The 26,173-nt window shown below is 43.1% G+C and overlaps 1 protein-coding gene across 2 annotated transcripts in view; it reads right to left on the bottom strand.

Annotated features, from left to right (window-relative positions):
* CALN1 (calneuron 1) overlaps window positions 1-26,173 on the bottom strand; it is a 404,827-nt gene that overhangs the window by 90,747 nt on the left and 287,907 nt on the right. For both annotated transcript variants that reach the window (XM_070735234.1, XM_070735235.1), the window contains one exon: window positions 10,841-10,984. In XM_070735234.1, the coding sequence (XP_070591335.1) occupies window positions 10,841-10,984 (144 nt within the window). The remainder of the gene's footprint in view (window positions 1-10,840; window positions 10,985-26,173) is intronic.

A 26,173-nucleotide genomic window follows, 5' to 3' on the forward strand; every position in this document is an offset into this window, starting at 1 on the left:
CAGAGTTGCCCCCACTCTCCTCGCCTTTCACAAGCTCCTTAAAACCCACCTTTCTCATCAGGCAAGGGGGAATTGAAATTTCCCTTCCCCCTAGGCTTATAGAATTTATACATGGTATGCTTGAATGTATGAGTGGTTCTTTAAATTGGGGTTTTTAGATTATTTTTAATATTAGATTTGTTTACATTGTCTTTTTATATTGTTGTTAGCCGCCCCGAGTCTTCGGAGAGGGGCGGCATACAAATCTAATAAATACAAATACAAATACAAATAAGAAGGTGAGGGAAAATCGTTTCTGACAATGTTGACCAGAAAATTGCACAAACAACTGCATGTGATTGCCAAAGATCAATGCATGTGTGTGCACAAGTGTGCACATGTGCAAACACACACACTCACTCACACACACACATGTTATCAGGCTAGATTCTTGCCTCTGACTACATACTAAAGGAGAGAAGTATACTGAATGATTAATTGAATTTAATATAGGAAGAAATCAGATTTACTTTATTCATTGCATTCCAGATTGTCCTCAATTTAGGACCACAATTGAGCCAAACATTTCTATTGCTATGTGAATTTTGCCCCCTTTTATGAGGTTTTTTTTTTTGCCACAGTTGTTAAGTGAATCATGGCAGTTGTTAAATTAGTAATATGGCTGTTAAGTGAATCTGGCTTCTCCATTGACTTTACTTGTCAGAATGTCACAAAAAGTGACCACATAACCCTAGGACATTACAAGAATCATACATTTAGTGATTCTTTTCTTTTATGGACACTGAGAGCATATGCATACAAATCTAATAAATAATAATAATAATAATAATAATAATAATAATAATAATAATATGCACTAAGACAAATTCCTTGTGGGTTCAATCATACTTGGCCAGTTTGGAGTCATCTTCAAATTTGATGAGTTCCCCATCTATCCCTTCATTCAAGTCATTGATGAAGATATTGAAGAGTACTGGGCCTAAAACAGAGCCTTGGGGTACTCCACTTCCCTCCATGTAGATAGTTCCATTGAGCACTACACGTTGATTGTGGTTGGTTAGCCAGTTTTGAATCCATCAATCTTCCCTGGTATTGACGTTAGGCTGATAGGTCAGTAGTTTCCTGGATCTATTTTCCACTTTTTGGAAGATGGGAACTGCATCAGTTCTTTTCTGGTCCTCTCACAGTTCCCCAAACCTCCAAGATTTTTGAAAGATATACAGTGTTCCCTCGATTTTCACGGGGGATGCGTTCCAAGACCGCCTGTGAAAGTTGAATTTCCGCAAAGTAGAGATGCGGAAGTAAATACACCATTTTTGGCTATGGACAGTATCACAAGCCTTCCCTTAACATTTTAAACCCCTAAATTACCATTTCCCATTCCCTTAACAACCATTTACTCACCATTATTACTGGTATTCACCATTGAATAAGACATTTAGTGATCCTGATATTTATAAACATAATTATTTATTAACAATAATTATTATTATTTTTTATTTATTTGCAAAAAATATTAGTTTGGCAATGATGTATGACGTCATCGGGCAGGAAAAACTGTGGTATAGAAAAAAACCTGTGAAAATTTTTAAAATTAATATTATTTGAAAAACCGTGGTATAGGCTATTCGTGAAGTTCAAACCAGCAAAAATCGAGGGAACACTGTAGTACAATAGTTCTCAGATCTCATCTGCTAGAATCCACCCCTGGACTAGATGAGCTACAAGGTCCCTTCCAACTCTGCCAATCTGTTGGCAATTTTAAGACTTGTGGACTTCAACTCCCAGAATCCCTCAGCCAGCTTTGCTGGCTCAGCAAAGGGCTGTGCATAAGTGCATCACCATGCCTTCCATCCCCTGTCCTAATATTTCTCTCTTACTAGTATTATATATATATACATTGTTATATCTTTGTAAATTATCAATACGTACTTGACAAAAACAAATAAATAAAAAATAAAATAAAAAGTCTTAAAGTTGCCAAGACTGGATGGTGCTTATCTCCATTTCTAAGCTGTGGGTATTGTGCAAAGGTTTTGAGTAAAAGCAGAAAATCCTAGGCATCTAATTGGCTGGGTATTTTGGGAGAACCAGGCTGATCCTTGTTTGTGTACCTGAGCTTAGTTTTATTATGAGGCTACATTGGTCTTTCAGGAGGGGTAGCAGAGCTGGGCAAGTCCATTGCTAGGGAGATGGAATGTTGAGACAATGGGGTGTGGGCGTGTCCCTGACAGAGAATGGAACCTTGAAGTTTTTCATGTTGTTAAAAGTTAAAGGATAGCAGTGGTAGCACTATTCCAATATCTCAGGAGTTACCAAAAAGAAGAGGGAGTCAAGTTATTCTCCAAACCTGAGGGTAGAACAAGAAGCAACAAAATGAAACCAATCAGAGAGAAGCAACCTGGATCTGAGAAATTTTCTGACAGTTAAAACAGTTAACTTGCCTCCAGAAGTTATGAATGCTCCAACACTGGAAGTTTATAACAAGAGACTGGACAACCATTTGTCTAAAATGGTGTAGGGTTTCCTGCATAAGCAGGGGGTTGGACTAGACTTCCAAGGCATTGTTGGGTTGCTCTCAGGTTGGCCCAGTTCTGTGAACCAGTATTAGTGGCTGTGGGAGGCTCCGACCACTCACCCAGGATGCTTCTATGAATGCGCAGAACCGTCACATGCACAAGCGAACATGCGTATGAGTAGCAATTGCTCCAAGGTCCCTTCCATTTCTGCTATTCTATTCTATTCTGTTCTGTTCTGTTCTGTTCTGTTCTGCTCTGCTCTGCTCTGCTCTGCTCTGCTCTGCTCTGCTCTATTCTATTCCTGAGCGTAGAATAGGAAGCAATGGGTGGAAACTAAAAAAGGAGCTCTGTAACTTAGAACTAAGGAGAAATTTCCTGACAGTCAGAACAGTTGATCAGTGGAACAGCTTGCCTCCAGAAGTTGTGAATGCCCCAACATTGGAAGTTTTAAAGAAGATGTTGAATAACCATTTGTCTGAAGTAATGTAGGGCTTCCTACCTAAGCAGGGAGTTGGACTAGAAGATCTCCAAAATCCCTTCCAACTCTGTTGTTGTTGTTGGTTTATTATTATTATTATTATTATTATTATTATTATTATTATTATTCCATTCCATTCCAAATATGAGTCCGTTATTAAGATTCTTAACTTTTTTATCACACGACCACTGGATTGCTGCAATTTTCGTAATTTTAGCTTTTTTTCATGCCATTGTAATTTTGAACAGTCACTATTGTAAATCGAGGACTATGTGTAATATAATGCCTGGAAATCATACTTCTGTGACTGTTGGGTGCAAGAAACCATGTAACGTAATAAAAACAGCAATAAAACAGAAATTGTATCTATTTACTTTAACAATAGGGCAGCAGATAAAAGCACCAACAGTAAATAACCGGTAATCCTGAAAAGAAGCTTGGAAAATCGAAACAAGGTATTCATTGCAATGTAAGTATCAAAAGAGGCTGTTTCTGGAAGGCTATCTGCACGGTTATTGAAAAGGGTCTCTTATCAGTGAGTTACCTGCTCTTTGATAAGAAGATCTGGTGAAGGGCTTCAGAAGAAGATAGTTACGTGCACACAAAGATACTTCTCCAAATAGAGTAAGAACATAATAAAACACATGGGCACTTCAAGAGGAAAATCCATACAGTTCTATGCATATGAAAGTTCTATGCAACTTCTATTCTTTGAGTTCTATGCAACTCAAAACTTTCATCTATACTGGTAGCAAAGATCTTAAAAGCTGTATAAGTTGACACTATTTACGACACCTGATAAATTTATAGATATGAATTTATCTCTTCTTTTCTTTCTTCTTCTTTCTTTTATTTTTAATTTTTCCTCTTCTCTTTCCTTTCCCCTTTTCCTTCCTTCTCTTTCTCTCTCTTTATCTTTATTTCTTCTTATATATGTAAGCGTCTATTTTGATTTATAACCATATACTCTAAATTCATATACATTAGAAACATAGAAACATAGAAGACTGACGGCAGAAAAAGACCTCATGGTCCATCTAGTCTATCCTTATACTATTTCCTGTATTTTATCTTACAATGGATATATGTTTATCCCAGGCATGTTTAAATTCAGTTACTGTGGATTTATCTACCATGTCTGCTGGAAGTTTGTTCCAAGGATCTACTACTCTTTCAGTAAAACAATATTTTCTCATGTTGCCTTTGATCTTTCCCCCAACTAACTTCAGATTGTGTCCCCTTGTTCTTGTGTTCACTTTCCTATTAAAAACACTTCCCTCCTGAACCTTATTTAACCCTTTAACATGTTTAAATGTTTCGATCATGTCCCCCCTTTTCCTTCTGTCTTCCAGACTATACAGATTGAGTTCATGAAGTCTTTCCTGATACGTTTTATACTTAAGACCTTCCACCATTCTTGTAGCCCTTCTTTGGACCCGTTCAATTTTGTCAATATCTTTTTGTAGGTGAGGTCTCCAGAACTGAACACAGTACTCCAAATGTGGTCTCACCAGCGCTCTATATAAGGGGATCACAATCTCCCTCTTCCTGCTTGTTATACCTCTAGCTATGCAGCCAAGCATCCTACTTGCCTTTCCTACCGCCCGACCACACTGCTCACCCATTTTGAGACTGTCAGAAATCACTACCCCTAAATCCTTCTCTTCTGAAGTTTTTGTTAACACAGAACTGCCAATGCAATACTCAGATTGTGGATTCCTTTTCCCCAAGTGCATTATTTTACATTTGGAAACATTAAACTGCAGTTTCCATTGCTTTGACCATTTATCTAGTAACGCTAAATCATTTACCATATTACAGACCCCTCCAGGAATATCAACCCTATTGCACACTTTAGAGTCATCGGCAAATAGGCAAACCTTCCCTACCAAACCTTCCCCTATGTCACTCACAAACATATTAAAAATAATAGGACCCAGAACAGACCCTTGTGGCACACCGCTTGTAACCTGACTCTGCTCAGAATACTCACCATTAACAATAACTCTCTGATGTCTATGCTTCAGCCAGCTTGAAAATATTTGTACCAATATTTGCATAATCTTTTTGCTTTATGTATCCCCTCTCCTATTTATCTTCAATGAAGGTTATATTTTCTTTAAAGAAAAGAAAAGAAAGCGACAAAGATACCACAGGCAAGTATTTTATTTTATTTTATTTTATTTTATTTTATTTTATTTTATTTTATTTTATTTATTTTATTTATTTTATTTATTTTATTTATTTTATTTATTTTATTTATTTTATTTATTTTATTTTATTTATTTTATTTATTTATTTCATTTCATTTCATTCATTCATTTTATTTTATTATTTTATTTTATTTTATTTTATTTTATTATATTATCTAATTTTATTTTATTTTATTTTATTTTATTACTTTACTTTACTTTACTTTACTTTACTTTATTTTTTTCTCAAAATGTGAACAAGATAATAAATATGGTATAAACATAAACGAAAGCAAGTAGATGTAGGTAAATTTGGACAATAGAACAGTAGGACAGGGATGGTAGGCACGATGGGGTGCTTATGCACGCCCCTTACAGATCTATTAGGAATGGGGTAAGGTCGACTGCAGATAGTCTAAGGCAGTGATGGCGAAAATATGGCATGGGTGCCACAGGCGGCACGTGGAGCTATATCTGCTGACACATGAGTTGTTCCCCTAGCTCAGCTCCAATATGCATGCATGTAATGGCCAACTGATTTTTGGCTCGCACAGAGGCTCTGGGAGGGTGTTTTTGGCTTCCGGAGAGCCTCCAGGGGGATAGGGGCGGCCCTCTTGAATCAACTTCCCCCCAAGAGATTCGAACTGCCACTACCCTCCTCGCCTTCTGTAAAATGTTGAAGACTCACCTTTGCCACCAGGCGTGGGGGGATTAATCTCCCCCCTCCTTTTGTCGCTGACCTTTATTATCTTTATGTTTAGTCGGACTGAGTGTGTATGATTGTGTAACATATAGGTTTTTATAACAATGTATTAGTTTTTTAAAGTTTTTAACATTAGATTTGTATTTATATTGTATTGCTGTCATGTTGTGAGCCGCCCCGAGTCTTCGGAGAGGGGCGGCATACAAATCTAATTAATAATAATAATAATAATAATAATAATAATAATAATAATAATACTAGAAGATCTCCAAAATCCCTTATAACTCTGTTGTTTTTATTATTATTATTATTATTATTATTATTATTATTATTATTATTATTATTATTATTATTTTACCCACCCCTGGCTCTAGGGAAGCCTTTGGAGCCTGGGGAGGGCAAAACATGAGCCTACTAGACCCACCAAAAGTTGAGAGACAGGCTGTTTCCAGCCTCCAGAGGGCCTCCAGAGCGTAGGGGAAGCTGTTTTCACCCTTCCCAGGCATTGAATCATGGATGTCAGCACTCGGGCATGCATGATAGTGTGCGTGCATGCTCTTTTGTCACCCAAGGAAAAAAAGGTTCGCCATCACTGGTCTAAGGTTAAAGAGTTTGGGGTTGGCCGGGGGAAGAAACCCCAGAGTCAGGTAGTGCATTCCATGCATTGATCACTCTTTTGCTGAAGTTGTATTTTCTGCAGTCGAGTTTCAAGAGGTTTACATTGAGTTTGAATCTATTTTGTGCATGTGTGTTGTTACATTTGAAGCTGAAGTATTCAATTCAAATCAACATTGTGGTAGATGATTTTAGGAACTACGTTTAGATCAGATCAAAGGTGACGTAGCTCTAGGTTTTCTAAGCCCAAAATTTCAAACCCCAACCCTAACGAGGTGCTAATGATTTTCCAGGCTTGCAGGATTTTTTTTCATTGCTACTCCAAAGTTTTTTTCCAGCCCTAAGTCTTTGCAGGATTTTTTCATTGCTACTCCCTCTGAAGATTTTTTTTCAGCCCTAACCAGGGCATTGATCTCTGGGGTGGCAGAGGGCCGGAATATCCCTGTGTTGCTGGGGAGAGGCAGATATGGCGGGGGTCACAGAGTTAGCCGTTCCAGGGGAATGAGAGACCGTTGCTTAATAACGGTCCCTTGTTCCGGCTCTGTGAGCCCAATCTTGGGTACTGGTGATGAGTGTAACTCTGGCCCTGGACTCAGGTTGCTGCTGCTTAATGCCAGGTCGGTGGTAAATAAAGCTCTCCTCATCCGGGATCTGATCCTGGATGAGGAGGCCGACCTGGCTTGTATTACTGAAACCTGGCTGGGCCCAGAGGGAGGTGTTCCTCTCTCTGAAATTTGCCCAGCTGGGTTTCAGATATGGCACCAACCTCGACCCCAGGGAAGGGGGGGAGGAGTGGCTATTATAGCCAGGGAGAGCCTTTGCCTACGTGGACTCATTGCTCCGGAAATTGCGGGTTGCGAGTCACTCTTGATGAAGTTGGACTTAGGGGTTCAGGTGGGCTTATTTCTCACGTACCTGCCTCCCAGCTGCGTGTCAAAAGCTCTGCCTGTGCTACTCGAGGAGGTAGCCGGGTTGGCGGTGGAGTTCCCCAGACTTATTGTCTTGGGGGACTTCAACCTGCCGTCACTCGGCGAAACCTCTGGGTTGGCACAGGAGTTCATGGCCACCATGACAGCCATGGACCTGACTCAAGTAGTACGGGGTCCGACTCATGAGGGGGGGCACGCACCTGACATGGTATTCCTTTCCGAGCAATTGAGTAATGGTCTGAGACTAAGGGGCTTAGAAGCAGTGCCTTTGTCATGGTCAGACCATTTTCTACTACGGCTTGACTTCCTGGCTCCAATCCTTCCCCGCAGGGAGGCGGAACCAATGAAGATGTTCCGCCCCAGACACCTGATGGACCCAGAGGGCTTTCAGACGGCGCTTGTGGTTATTCCAGAGGCACTCATCCACAGTTCGGCGGAGTCTCTTGCGGAGGCCTGGAACACGGCTGCTGCGGAGGCTCTTGACCGGATTGCGCCTTTGCGACCTCTCCGTGGCGCTAGACCCCGTAGAGCTCCATGGTTCAACGAGGAGCTCCGGGAGTTGAAACGCCAAAAGAGACGTGTAGAGAAGCGATGGAGGAAGAGCAGGTCTGAATCTGATCGAACACTTGTAAGAGCTTTTATTAAGACTTACAAAGTGGCGCTCAAGGCGGCAAGATGCACGTACCATGCCGCCTTGATTGCATCAGCGGAATCCCGCCCGGCCGCTCTGTTTAGGGTGACCCGCTCCCTTCTTAACCAGGGGGGAGTTGGGGAGCCCTTGCAGAGTAGTGCCGAGGAGTTTAACACATTTTTCGCTGATAAAGTCGCTCAGATCCGGGCCGACCTCGACTCCAATTGTAAAACAGAGTCGACTGACAATGAGTCAGTCGAGGTGACTGGGGCACGTACTTGTCCACCTGTCTGGGAAGAGTTTGATCTGGTGACACCTGATGAAGTGGACAAGGCCATTGGAGCTGTGAGTTCCGCCACCTGTCTACTGGATCCGTGTCCCTCCTGGTTGGTCTCGGCCAGCAGGGAGGTGACACGGAGCTGGGCCCAGGAGATTACCAACGCTTCCTTGGGGAGGGGAGTTTTTCCATCACTCTATAAAGAAGCGCTTGTGCGCCCCCTCCTCAAGAAGCCCTCCCTGGACCCAGCCGTACTCAACAACTATCGTCCAGTCTCCAACCTTCCCTTCATGGGGAAGGTTGTCGAGAAGGTGGTGGCACTCCAGCTCCAGCGGTCCTTGGAAGAAGCCGATTATCTAGGTCCCCAGCAGTCGGGCTTCAGGCCCGGTTACAGCACGGAAACCGCTTTGGTCGCGTTGATGGATGATCTCTGGCGGGCCCGGGACAGGGGTTTATCCTCTGTCCTGGTGCTCCTCGATCTCTCAGCGGCTTTCGATACCATCGACCATGGTATCCTTCTGCACCGGTTGGAGGGGTTGGGGGTGGGAGGCACTGCTTCAGTGGTTCTCCTCCTACCTCTCTGGCCGGTCGCAGTCGGTGTTAGTGGGGGGTCAGAGGTCGACTCCGAGGTCTCTCCCTTGTGGAGTACCTCAGGTGTCGGTCCTCTCCCCCTTGCTATTTAACATCTACATGAAACCGCTGGGTGAGATCATCCAAGGACATGGGGTGAGGTATCATCAATATGCCGATGATACCCAGCTTTACATCTCCACCCCATGCCCAGTCAACGAAGCGGTGGAAGTGATGTGCTGGGGCCTGGAGGCTGTTGGGGCCTGGATGGGTGTCAACAGACTCAAGCTCAACCCGGATAAGACGGAGTGGCTGTGGGTTTTGCCTCCCAAGGACAATCCCATCTGTCCGTCCATTACCCTGGGGGGGGAATTACTGACCCCCTCAGAGAGGGTCCGCAACTTGGGCGTCCTCCTCGATCCACAGCTCACATTAGAGAACCATCTTTCAGCTGTGGCGAGGGGGGCGTTTGCCCAGGTTCGCCTGGTGCACCAGTTGCGGCCCTACCTGGACCGGGACTCATTGCTCACAGTCACTCATGCCCTCATTACCTCGAGGTTCGACTACTGTAATGCTCTCTACATGGGGCTACCTTTGAAAAGTGTTCGGAAACTTCAGATCGTGCAGAATGCAGCTGCGAGAGCAGTCATGGGCTTACCCAGGTATGCCCATGTTTCACCATCACTCCGCAGCCTGCATTGGCTGCCGATCAGTTTCCGGTCACAATTCAAAGTGTTGGTTATGACCTTTAAAGCCCTTCATGGCACTGGACCAGAATATCTCCGAGACCGCCTTCTGCCGCACGAATCCCAGCGACCGATTAGGTCCCACAGAGTGGGCCTCCTCCGGGTCCCGTCAACTAAACAATGCCGGTTGGCGGGCCCCAGGGGGAGAGCCTTCTCTGTGGCGGCACCGACTCTCTGGAACCAACTCCCCCCGGAGATCAGAACTGCCCCTACTCTTCCTGCCTTCTGTAAACTCCTCAAAACCCACCTTTGCCGTAAGGCATGGGGAAACTAAACATCTTCCCCTGGGCACGTTGAATTTATATATGGTATGCTTGTGTGTGTGTATGTTAGTATAGGGGTTTTTCTTAAATCTATAATATTTTAATTAATTGGATTAATGTATTGGATTGTCTTTTCACTTGTTGTGAGCCGCCCCGAGTTTTCGGAGAGGGGTGGCATACAAATCCAAATAATAAATAAATAAATAAAATAAATAAAATAATGGGCTGAAGCTGACCAGATTAAGGACACTAACCAGATGATTACCTGCTAGGTAGATTTACACACACAGCCATTTTCCTCTCCCAAAACTAAGGTGCGTCTTATATAGTGGTACCTCTACTTACGAACTTAATTCATTCCATGACCAGGTTCTTAATAAGTAGAAAAGTTTGTAAGAAGAAGCGATTTTTCCCATTGGAGTCAATGTAAAAGCAAATAATGTGTGTGACTGAGGAAACCACAGGGAGGGTGGAGGCCCTGTTTCCTCCCAAGAAATTCCTAGAGAGGCCCCATAGAGGCTTCTCCCCACCTTTTCCGACCCTGTTTCCTCCCAGGAGATTCCTAGAGAGGCCCCACAGTGGCCTCTCCCCACCTTTTCCGGCCCTGTTTCCGCCCAGGAGATTCCTAGAGAGGCCCCAAAGAGGCTTCTCCCTGCCTTTTCCGGTTACAGTTTCGGAGGCTCGGGTTTATTAATAGAAAATGCTTCTTGAGAAGAGGCAAAACAAGAACTCCCAGTTCTTATCTAGAAAAGTTTGTAAGTAGAGGCATTTTTGGATAGAGGTACCACTGTATACCGGTGCATCTTATACTCCAAAAATACAGTAAGTAGCACCTTTAATTCCACCTGGAAGTCTGCTGGCAACCAGCACATTCTCCTTCAGCAAAGACTATGAGAAAAAAACCCTGAAAAACTCACCATCCATGTCCAACCGCTGCATAATAATGGCCAGCTCCACCTCGCTAGGCATGTATCCCAGAGAGCGCATGGCCATTCCCAGCTCCTGCTTGGAAATGAAGCCATTGCCATCACGGTCCAAGACTCGGAAAGCTTCCCGAATTTCTAAAACAAAAAGAAGGGTTGAATTATTTTCTTAGTGCACTGATTTTCTTCAAGCACTAACGCTAAGTCAAAAGGCTAAAACCTTGAAGCTGTTCTTAGGAGGCTTACAACAGCCTGCTCTTTGAAATATACGTAGTCTTTAGCTTACTACCACAATTCAGCCCTACACGTCCTTTGCTAAGCAGGTCAATTGTTAACATTATTTTTTTAAAAAAATTAATTTATTAGAATTGTATGCCCCCTTTTACAATCTTTTTACAACAGAAGGGGAATTTTGCCCCCTTTTACAAACATCTTACCACAGTTGTTAAGTGAATCCCTGCAGTTCTTCAGTTAATATCACAATGGTTAAGTGAATTTTGCTTCCCCATTGATATTCCTGGTTAGGAGATCACAAAAAATAGTCATATTGCCCACAGAGCCATATTGGTGGGCACACAAGCTCAGGTCCAGTGATTTTTGGGCCTTCTGAGCCCACTAGGACTCGGGAACAGCCTGTTTTCAGCCTCTAGAGGGGGAGGCCCATTTTTTTGCTCTCCCTATGCTGCAAAGCCTTTCTAGGATCCTGGAGGAGGGTGAAAACAGCCTTCCCCTCTGCCCCTGGAAGTCCTCTGGAGGCTGGAAATGTTCCATTTGCCAACTTCCAGTTGAACCGGAAGTTCTGGTTTTGGTTTTTTGTTTTTGTTTTTTGCTTCCCCAGGCTTTAGAGCCTTTGTGGGAAGGGGAAAAACAACCTTCTCCACCTTTCTGGAGGCCTTTTGGGAGGCAAGAACTGGCCCATTTCCCAACTTGGGCCTACGGGGGTGCGGATGGGGAAGACCATTTTTGCCTTCCTTAGCCTCCTACAAACATAGAAACATAGAAACATAGAAGTCTGATGGCAGAAAAAGACCTCATGGTCCATCTAGTCTGCCCTTATACTATTTCCTGTATTTTATCTTACAATGGATATATGTTTATCCCAGGCATGTTTAAATTCAGTTACTGTGGATTTACCAACCATGTTTGCTGGAAGTTTGTTCCAAGGATCTACTACTCTTTCAGTGAAATAATATTTTCTCACGTTGCTTTTGATCTTTCCCCCAACTAACTTCAGATTGTGTCCCCTTGTTCTTGTGTTCACTTTCCTATTAAAAACACTTCCCTCCTGAACCTAATTTAACCCTTTAACATATTTAAATGTTTCGATCATGTCCCCCCCCTTTCCTTCTGTCCTCCAGACTATACAGATTGAGTTCATGAAGTCTTTCCTGGTAAGTTTTATGCTTAAGACCTTCCACCATTCTTGTAGCCCGTCTTTGGACCTGTTCAATTTTTTCAATATCTTTTTGTAGGTGAGGTCTCCAGAACTGAACACAGTATTCCAAATGTGGTCTCACCAGCGCTCTATATAAGGGGATCACAATCTCCCTCTTCCTGCTTGTTATACCTCTAGCTATGCAGCCAAGCCAAAAAAAAGAGTACATTTTCTATATGTGAATTCCCACACACACAAGCACAATGTATATACGGTAGGTTGATAAGATACAGCATACCGTCAAGCCAATGTCAGTTTGTTAGCAAAAAATAAAAATAAATACAAAAAGAAGAGGAGCTTGTTCCACCAAAAGAGGGCGCTATAATACTGAATAAGAGTCGTAGTGTCACAACACCCCAACTGACGGTGTGGTGGGGAGATCGAAGCTTCAATTTGGCCACTGATGAATCAGAACGTTCTGTGTATAAAATTCCTTTTAAACTTTCTTCTGCATTTCAACAAGAACTAATAACAAAGAGAATTCATTGCTGACATCTGTTGTTATTATGCTCCACTGAGTCATAGCCAACTCCTGCTGATTCCAGGGATGCAATTCTCCAGGTTGTCCTCTCTCTCACCCTTCTAAGCAACTTTTGCAGGTACGTTTCTGTAACTCTGTCTATTTTTCTTACATGCTATTGGCCTCCTCTCCTTCTTCTCATCTTCCCTGTTTGATTATCTTTTCTAGAGAAACCTGAGCCCACCTCATGTGCCCGGAATATGATTCCGGTCACAATTCAAAGTGTTGGTAATGACCTTTATTAAAGCCCTACATGGCATTGGGCCAGAATACATCCGGAACCGCCTTCTACCGCACGAATCCCAGCGGCCGATAAGGTCCCACAGAGTTGGCCTTCTCCGGGTCCCGTCGACCAAACAATGTTGTTTGGCGGGCCCAAGGGGAAGAGCCTTCTCTGTGGCGGCCCCAGCCCTCTGGAATCAACTTCCCCCAGAGATTAGAAAGGCCCCCACCCTCCTTGTCTTTTGCAAATTACTGAAGACCCACCTTTGTCGCCAGGCATGGGGGAGTTAGGATATTCCTTCCCCTAGGCCATTACAAGTTATGTATGGTATGTTTGTGTGTATGTTTGGTTTTTATAATAAGGGGTTTTAGTTGTTTTATTAAATTGGATTGTTACATGTTGTTTTTTATCATGGTTGTTAGCCGCCCTGAGTCTGCGGAGAGGGGCGGCATACAAATCCAATAAATAATAATAATAATATGATGTCCATTGTATCATTAACCCTTCACCATGGCTGCTCTATCACTGGAGGTTATCAGGAAAAGTTTGGACAACTATTTCACTGGGATGGAATAAGGACTTCTGCCTTGGAGCAGAGGGTTAGACTAGAAGACCTCCAGGGTCTCTTTCAGCCAGTGGTGGGCAAGACCTGGAATGGTCGGAAATGCTGTTCTGCTGGCAGAAATGGAGCGCGTAGCCTCGCTCCTTTGCCGTCGGGCATTCACGCGCAACTGGAGTGATTCCGGTAAAAAAATACCAGATTTTTTGCGGAAGCAAAGGAACCGGCAATTTTTGCTGCTGGAAGGATGTCCGCGTGCAAGATTTTGGCTGCTGCACATGCGCAACAGCTGGAATCTTGCTGCGGTGCTTAGAGGAGCAGCTGGCAAAAGCAGCCTGCCTGAGCTCCGGCCATGCGCCTGCTCTCTCATGCCACAGGAAAGAGATGACTGTTGAATACTGTGTTCGGTTCTGGAGACCTCACCTACAAAAAGATATTGACAAAATTGAAAGGGTCCAAAGACGGGCTACAAGAATGGTGGAAAGTCTTAATCATAAAACGTATCAGGAAAGACTTCATGAACTCAATCTGTATAGTCTGGAGGACAGAAGGAAAAGGGGGGACATGATCGAAACATTTAAATATGTTAAAGGGTTAAATAAGGTCCAGGAGGGAAGTGTTTTTAATAGGAAAGTGAACACAAGAACAAGGGGGCACAATCTGAGGTTAGTCGGGGGAAAGATCAGAAGCAACGTGAGAAAATATTATTTTACTGAAAGAGTAGTAGATCCTTGGAACAAACTTCCCGCAGACATGGTAGATAAATCCACAGTAACTGAATTTAAACATGTCTGGAATAAACATATATACATCCTAAGATAAAATACATAAAATAATATAAGGGCAGACTAGATGGACCATGAGGTCTTTTTCGGGTGGCGTGGCAGAGCGGGTGGTGAATAGCAAAAATGGAGCTGCGCACACAACTCCAGCTGATTGGCGGGTGGACTGACACATTGGTGCAAGATTCAGTTTCTCTACATGCACTGGATGCCAAATTTCACGTGAGAACGCATGCACAAATGAGATTTCAGCAATTCTTGCCATGTGTTGAAGCAAAGAAAATCACCAAAAAACGCCAAAATCTCATGCTTGCGCACATCTTCACACAACATTTGGCTTCCGACGCATGTGCAGAAGCAGAATCTCACACAGATCCATGTGGGCATGTGCTGGGGTCACAGAACTCTGCGGGAAGTGCACCGGTAGTGGCGGCGACGAAGAGCCCTTGCCTGGTATATGGCACACGTGTCACAGGTGGCAATGGAGCCATATCCTGGGGCACATGAGGCATTGCCATATGTCAGTTCTACAGTACATGTGCGCACTGATTTTTGGCATTCCAGAGGGTGGGTGGGAGGCTGTTCTCGCCCTCCCCAGGAAAGCCTCGGGACCCTGTGGATGTTGAAAAACGGGCCCAATGGGCCTACCGGAAGTTTTGAAAAAAGAACATAAGAACATAAGAGCCATGCTGAATCAGGCCAAAGCCCATCGAGTCCAGCATTCTGTGTCACACAGTGGCCCGCCAATTGTCCATGGGGATCTTGAGCAGAATGAGAAGACAAGACCCTCCCTTTCCTTTGACCCCCAATAAATGGTACCCAAGGGAATCCTGCCTGCCTCAACCAACATAGAGACGGCACATGGACATCCGTTTCAATAACCACCGACACACTTGGCATCCATGAATCTGTCTAATCCTGCCTTGAAGCTATCAAGGCTGACAGCTGTCACGACCTCTTGTGGAAGTGAATTCCATAAACCAACGATCCTCTGGGTGAAGAAATATTTCCCTTGATTTGTCCTCACCTATGAGCTTTAGGGAGTGCCCCCTCATCCTAGTATTTTGTGATAGAGAAAATATTTTTTTTCTATCCACGTTTTCTATGATTTTATACACTTCGATAAAGTCACCCCTTAAACGTCATCTTTCAAGGCTGAAGAGACCAAGGCGTTGCAACCTGGTATCATAAGGGAGGTGCTCCATTTCCTTGACAATACTCATTGCCCTTTTTTGCAGCTTTTCCAGTTCCATTATAACTTCTGGTTGGGCCATTGGGACATTTTTCGCCCTCCCTGGACTTCAGGGAAGCCTCCTGAAGCCTGGAGAAGGTGGAAAATGGCCCAATGGTGCTGTTTTTCACATTCCCCAGACTTCAGGAGGCTTTCCCGAAGCCTGAGGGGGGCAAAGAAGACCCAGCAGCCCAACTGGAAGTCCAGAGGATTCAGTGAGGTTGCATGCATGGGAGGGGGGGCAGAGCAGGAGGCTTGTGCTTGCATGGGGGGGCATTGCATTATGGGTGTGGGCATGTTCAGGCACTCCATCGTGCATGTGTGCCCTTTTGGGACCCAAGCAAAAAAAGTTCACCATCACCAGTATAGGGTCTCTGGCTTGCAGCTGGATTATAAGACCTCCAAGGCCTCTTCCAGCTGTACTCTGATTGATTAAGTCAATGGGGAAGCTTGATTTTATTTATCTACTCTATTTATTTATTTATTTATTTATTCATTCATTCATTCATTCATTCATTCATTCATTTATTTATTTATTAGATTTCTAAGCCGCCCTTCTCGAGGCGACTCAGGGCAGTGTACAACATTAAATATAACAATATATGAGAAATCTAAATAACTGTAAAAATTATAAAAAAATACTAATAAAACTTTTTACAATTTGTTTAAGAGAAAGAAAGAAAGTTCAAATTAAAATATGACAATAATAATTTGCTTAGGTTTTTGGTATAACAAATTTGGTATGATATGTGTGTAATAGATATATAGAAATAAAGAACTTTAGGAAACAACATTCAACGAAGAGTGCACAAAAGGCGGCTAGGAAATAATTTACTATAGATAAAATATGGATGACCAAAATGATCAATAGTGGATACCGGTTGTATTTACCAGAATGTTCAATAATAGAAGAAGTTATATTTTCCCTCCTTATGTGATGATGTAAATTATACATTGATTGTTATTTGTTATGGTGTTGTTCTTTTTGTTGTTTTGTTTTTGTATTTTGTAAATGTTTGTTTGCCTATTTTTGGTTGTTATGTTTTTAAAGAATTATAATAAAAACTATTTTTGAAAGTTTACTAATAAAACTTTTTAAAAGACCCCATGTACACTCACAAATATTCATCCAGTACAATCACATCTAGTATCGGCTGGAGACAGTCTCATCACTCACGGCCCCCATGCCCATCGACAGAGGTAGATTTTTAAAGCTTTACGAAAGACCAGGAGGGAGGGGGCGGTAGGTATCTCCAGAGGCAGTTTGTTCCAGAGGGCCGGGGCCGCTACAGATAAGGCTCTTCCCCTAGGCCCCACCAGTCGACATTTTCTGGCCAACGGGACCTGGAGAAGGCCGACTCTGTGGGACTTGACCAGCCACTGGGATACATGAGGCAGAAGACGGTCCGGAAGATAATCTGGTCCTAAGCCATGTAGAAACATAGAAACATAGAAGACTGACGGCAGAAAAAGACCTCATGGTCCATCTAATCTGCCCTTATACTCTTTCCTGGATTTTATCTTACAATGGATATATGTTTATCCCAGGCATGTTTAAATTCAGTTCCTGTGGATTTACCAACCACGTCTGCTGGAAGTTTGTTCCAAGGATCTACTACTCTTTCAGTAAAATAATATTTTCTCATGTTGCTTTTGATCTTTTCCCCAACTAACTTCAGATTGTGTCCCCATGTTCTTGTGTTCACTTTCCTATTAAAACACTTCCTTCCTGAACATTATTTAACCCTTTAACATATTTAAATGTTTCGATTATGTCCCCCCTTTTCCTTCTGTCCTCCAGACTATACAGATTGAGCTCATGAAGTCTTTCCTGATACGTTTTATGCTTAAGACTTCCACCATTCTTGTAGCCCGTCTTTGGACCCATTCAATTTTGTCAATATCTTTTTGTAGGTGAGGTCTCCAGAACTGAACACAGTATTCCAAATGTGGTCTCACCAGCACTCTATATAGTGGGATCATAATCTCCCTCTTCCTGCTTATTACACCTCTAGCTATGCAGCCAAGCATCCTACTTGCTTTCCCTACTGTCCGACCACACTGCTCACCCATTTTGAGACTGTCAGAAATCACTACCCCTAAATCCTTCTCTTCTGAAGTTTTTGCTAACACAGAACTGCCAATGCAATGTAGCGCTTTGTAGGTCATAACCAGCACTTTGAATTGTGTCCAGAGACCAATTGGCAACCAGCGCAGCTCACGGAGTGATGTTGAAATGTGGGCAGATCTTGGTAGTCCCACTATAGCTCGTGTGGCTGAAATATGCACAATTTGTAGTTTCCAAACAATCTTCAAAGGCAGCCCCATGTAGAGAGCATTGCAGTAATCAAACCTCAAGGTGATAAAGGCGTGACTATGAGTAGTGACTCCTGTCCAGATAGGGCCGCAACTGGCACACAAGGCATACCCATGCGAACGCTCCTCTCGTCACAGCCGAGAGATGGTCTTGCTTAAATGATGGCATGCTTTACTTAACAACTATGCTGTTTTGCTTAGCAACGGCAGCAAAAATTATCATAAAATCAGGCACAACTCCTTACTTCCCTTAGCAATGTAAATTCTGGTCCTATTGTAAGTCAAGAACTAACTTTATATATTTGCAAACTTTTTAAATTGCGTTGGTGCAAGAATGGAAAATAATTGCAGACTGTTTCTAGTTTCAATGCCGACGATCAGTCAATAAGTGTTTTGACTGAAACTTTTTGAACCACTTGGGTGAATCATCCAACAATTTTTCACAATAAATTCTGATTGTAGTCTACTGTCCATATTCTCTAATTCATATAAATTGATGCAGCATAAGAAATTGATTCAGATTTTACTGCTAGCTTCTAGGTTCATTACTGCGAAACACTAGTAAATTAAAGAGAATATTTCATTGGAGCAGTGGTTCAGATGTGAGAGAAGGAAACTGTGTCGGCAGAAAAAAAAAATAACCCAGCAAAGACTTAGGGAAATGAAGAATACATGTATTGAAATCTGATCAATATCTACATTAGTAATATAATGGGGTTTTTTCTTATGAATTACTCTTGGTTGTACAAATACAGTTTTGAAATGCCGCAATATGATTAAAAAGTTTGTACGTGCACATTGATACACACATTTGCAAGTCTGCTGTCTATTTCTTTCTGTGATTTTGCATTCTTTCTTTTTTGTATTTCAGTTTTACACTTCTGTATTTTGAAGCCAATGCTCCGCAAGCTGCACTGGCTGCCAATTAGTCTCCGCTCACAATTCATGGTGTTGGTTGGTTGGTTGGTAGGTAGGTAGGTAAGTAGGTAGGTAGGTAGGTAAGTAGGTAGGTAGGTAGGTAGGTTGGTTATTTCTTTCTTTCTTTCTTTCTTTCTTTCTCTGTGTTTGTTTGTTTGTTTGTTTGTTTGTGTATGTATGTATGTATGTATGTATGTATGTATGTATGTATGTATGTATTGATTGATTGATTGATTGATTGGATTTGTATGCCGCCCCTCTCCGGAGACTCAGGGCAGCTAACAGCAACATGAAACAGCATATAACAATAATCCAATATTAAAAACAGTTAAAAACCCATTATTATAAAAAACCAAACATACATACAGACATACCATGCATAAAATTGTAAAGGCCTAGGGGGAAAGAGTATCTCAATTCCCCCATGCCTGGCGGCAGAGGTGGGTTTTAAGCAGCTTACGAAAGGCAAGGAAGGTGGGGGCAATTCTGATATCTGGGGGGAGTTGGTTCCAGAGGGCCGGGGCCGCCACAGAGAAGGCTCTTCCCCTGGGTCCCACCAAGCGACATTGTTTAGTTCATGGGACCTGGAGAAGACCCACTCTGTGGGACCTAACTGGTCGCTGGGATTCGTGCAGCAGAAGGCGGTCCCTGATATAATCTGGTCCGGTGCCATGAAGAGCTTTATAGGTGATGACCAACACTTTGAATTGTGACCGGAAACTGATCGGCAACCAATGCAGACTGCGGAGTGTTGGTGTAACATGGGCATATTTGGGAAAGCCCATGATTGCTCTCGCAGCTGCATTCTGCACGATCTGGAGTTTCCGAACACTTTTCAAAGGTAGCCCCATGTAGAGAGCGTTACAGTATAAAGCCCTACATAGCTTAGGACTAGACTATTTATGGGACCGTCTCCTGCCGCATACCTCCCAGAGACCAATAAGATCCTATAGGGTTGGTCTTCTCCCAATCCCATCAGTTAAGCAATGCAGGTTGCTGGGGCCATGGGAGAGGGCCTTCTCTGTGGCTGCCCCGCTTCTATGGAACCAACTCCCCCCTGATGTCCGTACTGCTCCCACCCTACTGGCCTTCTGGAAAGCTGAAAAGACCTGGCTTTGCCAGCAGGTCTGGGGACCGTGAACATTAACATCAGCCACGGCCCAAATAGGTTGATTGCTATGTGTGTGTGATAGGATTTATAATGGGTTTATAATGGGGTTTTATAAAGGTTTTACAACGGGGCTTTTTTTATATTGACTTCTTGCTATTGCTGTTGTATTCTATGTTACTTGCTGTAAGCCGCCCTGAGTACCGAGGTATTGGGCGGCAAATCAATAAATAAAATAAAAACAAAACAATTAATTTGCTATTAATTAATTGGATTTATATGCCACCCCTCTCCAAGGACTCCGCGACACAATTTTGCATGCCATACCTGTCTGCCTCCTTTAAAAAGCTACTACACCCCCCCCCCCGGGTTTTGCATTGTTGCTTCATTTTCCCAGGAAAATGTATATTTGAGGGATAGAAGTGCTGATAGCATGGACAGACCAACTCCAAAGCACTTTGTTATACCTTGTTGCTTCAGTAATCCAAACATGTTTCTTTCTGGCTGGCATAGTTACAATGCAAGCACAAGAAAAGACATGGATTCTTTAAAGAGCGTCTCACAACAATGGTCATGGTGGCTTTGGTGTGCAGGTCCATGCCTGTTATAAAATAACTTCTGAGTCTAAGGCCCTCAAAGCTGCAGAGCCCTACAACCCAGTGAAGAGCTACCAAAATTTTTACTACCACACTAAGAGGTCTGTATGGGGGATGCATAAGTGCACCATTGTGCCTACCATTCCTGTCCTATTGTCTACTTTTTATCATTGCTTATCTAATGTTTTATATGTACAAATTATCACTCTATAATTGTTTGACAAATAGATAGATAGATAGATAGATAGATAGATAGATAGATAGATAGATAGATAGATAGATAGATAGATAGAGAGGCAGGCAGGCAGGCAGGCAGGCAGGCAGGAAAGCAAGCAAGCAAGCAAGCAAGCAAGCAAGCAAACAAACAAACAAACAAACAAACAAACAAACAAAGCAAACAAACTGTGGCCGTGGCTTATGCAGGATGCCCTGCATTTTGTTTCAACATCTTTCAGAGCAAATTGGGTGGTCTGGGCTGGAGCTCCATTTTTGCTACCCCACTGCGTTCCCCTCCCTCCGGGCAGCAGTCCACCCCTGCCAACCGAGGGATGGGTTCCAGATTCTTCAACTTCTGGTTTGCTCAGGGACACACCACGTGGGTGGGTGCATGTTGCACTCATGCACATTCACTGTACTAGAAAAACAGCTCATGTGTATGCACAGAAGCAAAAAACATGTTGGCGGCACCTACACCGCAGCCAAGAGAACTGGCTCAGAGGTGTGAGAAGCCTGGGTCGCTGCCAGTTCCAGCGACCAAGGCTGCCAATTTATTAATGGTTCTATAGAACTGGTCCGAAGTGGTAGGAACCTCCCTCTGCTACAATCCCTTAGAGTGAAGTGAAGCATGTACCACTGATTTTAACCAAGCTATCCTACTAAATCCGGAGAAGGACACAGTGGTCAACAAATTGGAATAGGTCAGTGCAATGAAGGACTGCAACCGGAACAGTAAACATAGAAACATAGAAACATAGAAGACTGACGGCAGAAAAAGACCTCATGGTCCATCTAGTCTACCCTTATACTATTTCCTGTATTTTATCTTACGATGGATATATGTTTATCCCAGGCATGTTTAAATTCAGTTACTGTGGATTTACCAACCACGTCTGCTGGAAGTTTTTCCAAGGATCTACTACTCTTTTAGTGAAATAATATTTTCTCATGTTGCCTTTGATCTTTTCCCCAACTAACTTCAGATTGTGTCCCCTTGTTCTTGTGTTCACTTTCCTATTAAAAACACTTCCGTCCTGGACCTTATTTAACCCTTTAACATATTTAAATGTTTCGATCATGTCCCCCCTTTTCCTTCTGTCCTCCAGACTATACAGATTGAGTTCATTAAGTCTTTCCTGATACATTTTATGCTTAAGACCTTCCACCATTCTTGTAGCCCGTCTTTGGACCCGTTCAATTTTTTCAATATCTTTTTGTAGGTGAGGTCTCCAGAACTGAACACAGTATTCCAAATGTGGTCTCACCAGCGCTCTATATAAGGGGATCACAATCTCCCTCTTCCTGCTTGTTATACCTCTAGCTATGCAGCCAAGCATCCTACTTGCTTTCCCTACTGCCCGACCACACTGCTCACCCATTTTGAGACTGTCAGAAATCACTACCCCTAAATCCTTCTCTTCTGAAGTTTTTGCTAACACAGAACTGCCAATGCAATACTCAGATTGAGTCCGAGTCCTGAGTCCGCCCTGAGTCTTTGGAGAGGGGCGGCATACAAATCTAATTAAGTCCAAAAATAGCTCCTTTGGGTCATGAATAGAGTTCCTAAGAATCAAAAATGACCTCATGGAAGATAATCAGTCAATGATCGAAACATTTAAATATATTAAAGGGTTAAATAAGGTTCAGGAGGAAAGTGTTTTTAATAGGAAAGTGAACACAAGAACAAGGGGACACAATCTGAAGTTAGTTGGGGGAAAGATCAAAAGCAACATGAGAAAATATTATTTTACTGAAAGAGTAGTAGATCCTTGGAACAAACTTCCAGCAGACGTGGTAGATAAATCCACAGTAACTGAATTTAAACATGCCTGGGATAAACATAGATCCATCCTAAGATAAAATACAGAAAATAGTATAAGGGCAGACTAGATGGACCATGAGGTCTTTTTCTGCCGTCAGTCTTCTATGTTTCTATGTTTCTAATCAATCAAAGAAACTAAAACTGAGGGTATAGCACAGCTGTCCCTTTTAAGCCCATCCTTCATGAGTGCATGTACAGAAACATGTTTTCTGGAGTGCAGTACAGAAGCCGTTGGCCAGAAAAGTTTATTTCAACAACCCTCAGATGCATTAGAGCCCTCCCATCCATCTAATCAGAACCAATCCTGCTTGGCTGCCAACTCGAAGTGCTGCCACCTGTAAGACTCCCTCTGTTTTTTAAAAAAAGATTTAAAAATAGCTTTCCAATATCAGTCAAGGTCATCTAGATGTCTCAGTTATTTCCAAAGCATTCAAGCATATATCGACTCCAGCAAATATCTACATTGACTTGCTTTTTTTTTTTTTTTGGGTGGGGGGAGAGAATCAAATTAACTCTCATGCTTACATTCCCTAAAGTGTAATATTTGTGGCATCTAAGAATGAATATTAATTTGTAATGAAGCTAAGGTAGTACCAAAAAGTGTGTATGTGTATCTGCATGTATATAGACATGTACACTGATCCCTCGAGTATCGCGAGGGTTACGTTCCAAGACCCCTCGCGATACTCGATTTTTCGCGATATAGTGGTGCGGAAGTAAAAACACCATCTGCGCATGCGCGCCCTTTTTCCATGGCCGCGCATGCGCAGATGGTGGAGTTTGCGTGGGCGGCGGGGAAGACCCAGGGAAGGTTTCTTCGGCCGCCCAGCAGCTGATCTGCTCGGCAGCACCGCAGCAGCGAGGAGCCGAAGATCGGGGTTTCCCCGCTGCCCACGCAAAGGGGAAACCCCGATCTTCAGCTCCTCGCTGCTGCCCGCCCGCAGCCCGCCCGCCCGCCGCCCGCCGCTCGAGAGCAAGAGGGGGAGAGATAGAGAAAGAGAGAGAAGGAAAGAAAGAGATGAGAGAGGGAGGAAGAGAGTGTGAGAGAGAAAGAAGCAAGATAGAGAAATAGGCAGAGAAAGAAAGATGAGAAAGGAAGAGAGTGACGTCATCGGGTGGGAAAAATCGCGATATAGCGTTTCGCGAAGATCGAGATCGCAAAAATCGAGGGATCACTGTATATAGGTGGGAAGGGAGGGGAAGTGTGGGGTGGGGCCAGGGGGCAAGGAAAGGTGTATACCTACGTATACATATACATACACATACACATACACATACACATACACATACACATACACATACATATACACATACACTCATGGGTGGGCTGCTGCCTGGACCGGGAACAGGGGGAATGGAGTGGGGTAGCAAAAATGAAACTCCACCCCAGATCACCCTATTTGCACTGAAAGATGTTGAAAGAAAATGCAAGGCATTATGAATAAGCCTTGCCCACAGTGTGGTAGTAAAAAAATTTGGTAGCCCTTCACTGTATATACTGATCAAAAAAGTAAAGGGAACACTTAAACAACCGAATATAACTCCACGTATTCAATGAGAATATTTCATTCATTCAGATCTAGGATGAGTGTTCCCTTTATTTTTTTGAACAGAATACATATACATATACAGTGATACCTTGTCTTACGAACTTAATTGGTTCCGGGACGAGGTTCGTAAGGTGAAAAGTTCGTAAGAAAAAACAAAGTTTCCCATAGGAATCAATGGAAAAGCAGTTAATGCATGCAAGCCCAAAATTCACCCCTTTTGCCAGCCGAAGCGCCCGTTTTTGCGCTGCTGGGATTCCCCTGAGTCTCCCCTCCATGGGAAACTCCACCTCCGGTCTTCTGTTGCCAGCGAAGCGCCCATTTTTGCACTGCTGGGATTCCCCTGCTGGGATTCCCCTGCTGGGATTCCCCTGCTGGGATTCCCCTGCAGCATCGCAAGAACATGGAAGTCCGGAGGTGGGGTTTCCCATGGAAGGGAGCCTCAGGGGTATCCCAGCAGTGCAAAAACGGGCGCTTCGCCAGCAACGGAAGTCTGGAGGTGGGGTTTCCCAGTGAGGGGAGCCTTCAGCTGGCCATGGAAGTCCGGAGGCAGGGCGTCCCAGTGGCGGCGGCAGGTTCGTAAGGTGAAAATAGTTTGGAAGAAGAGGCAAAAATATCTTAAACCCCGGGTTCGTATCTCGAAAAGTTTGTATGACGAGGGGTTCGTAAGACGAGGTATCACTGTACATATACATATACATATACATATACATACACATACACATATACATTTTTCAAATAATTTAACAGCTGGTTCTCTGCTCTAACGATTGGCTGGATAGGGGTGGCTGAATAGTCATGTGATTGGGTGGGCGGAGCCAACTCACCATCACTCATGTCGAATGTTGCCTCATCTCGCCCAGCCTCTCCTTGCCACACCGGGCAATGCCTCACCCTTCCTCTCCCCTCCCAGTTGCTCCTTGTCACACCAGCCTTGCAGCGCCTTGCCCAGCCCAAATTATGAACCCATTGGAGCGCAAAATCTATGTTGTTAAGTGAGAAAATTTATTAAGTGAATTTTGCCCCATTTCACGACTTTGCTTGCGAATCACTACAGTTCAGTAAGCCAGTAACACAGCTTTTAAGTGACTCTGAACTCCCCATGGACTTTGCTTGTCAAAAGGTTGACAAAGGAGATTGCGTGAACCTAGGAAACTACATGTGTCATAAATATGAGACACTTGTCAACCATCTGAATTTTAATCATGGGACCATGGGGATGCTGCAATGGTTTACTATCTTGATTTTTATTATATGTAAGCTTACAAACAGGTAATCTCTTTTTCCATTACCCATCTCTTTCACTCCAGGTGGCAACAAGAAGTCCACACAAGGTCACCAGAACTTTATAAATGCTCTTGTCTCTTCTTTTAACCTTGTTAAAATAAATCAACTTCTACTCCTTCCTTTTGCTTCTGAAAATCTTAATCTTTAACTCATTCAAATAGTGTCCAAGGATTTGGATTCTTTTCAATTCTTCTTGGTCCCATTGCAAGAGCTTATTCAAGGCTTTAACAAGCCTCTTTTGTAAATCCAATAAAGAGACTATTCAGGTCATTCCCTTGGTTTATGTTTTTTTTTTTCTATTTCCCATTTAATTTTTAAAATTTCAACCCATTTCATTTTTATATTGAAGGGAAGGAGGGAGAAGGAGTAGGAGCAGCAGAATGTGGGAGCAGAGTTACAAGAGGGATCAGCCTAGAATCCCTATATAGTCACAAGCAGATTAAGTCCAACACCCCTTGAATCCCTTTGATCCTTATGTAACTCCACGCAGGTGTTGACCAATAGTTGAAAAGATGCATAGCCTGTTTAGAAATTAATCAGTTTAGAGTAGAGTAGAGTAGAGTAGAGTAGAGTAGAGTAGAAGAGAAGAGAAGAGAAGAACAAAGATTGACATAGTTGGAAGGGACCTTGCAGGTCATCTAGTCCAACCCATTCCCCAAACAGGAGACTCTATATCTGCCTCTACGTAGGATCAAACTCATACCTTCCTGATTGTGAGGCAAGAACTCAATTTCTAGGCCCTAGTAGCTTAATGATTGTCATAGAGG

Source organism: Erythrolamprus reginae, chromosome 1 (genome assembly GCF_031021105.1).
Source record: "Erythrolamprus reginae isolate rEryReg1 chromosome 1, rEryReg1.hap1, whole genome shotgun sequence".
NCBI classification, from domain to species: Eukaryota; Metazoa; Chordata; class Lepidosauria; order Squamata; family Dipsadidae; genus Erythrolamprus; species Erythrolamprus reginae.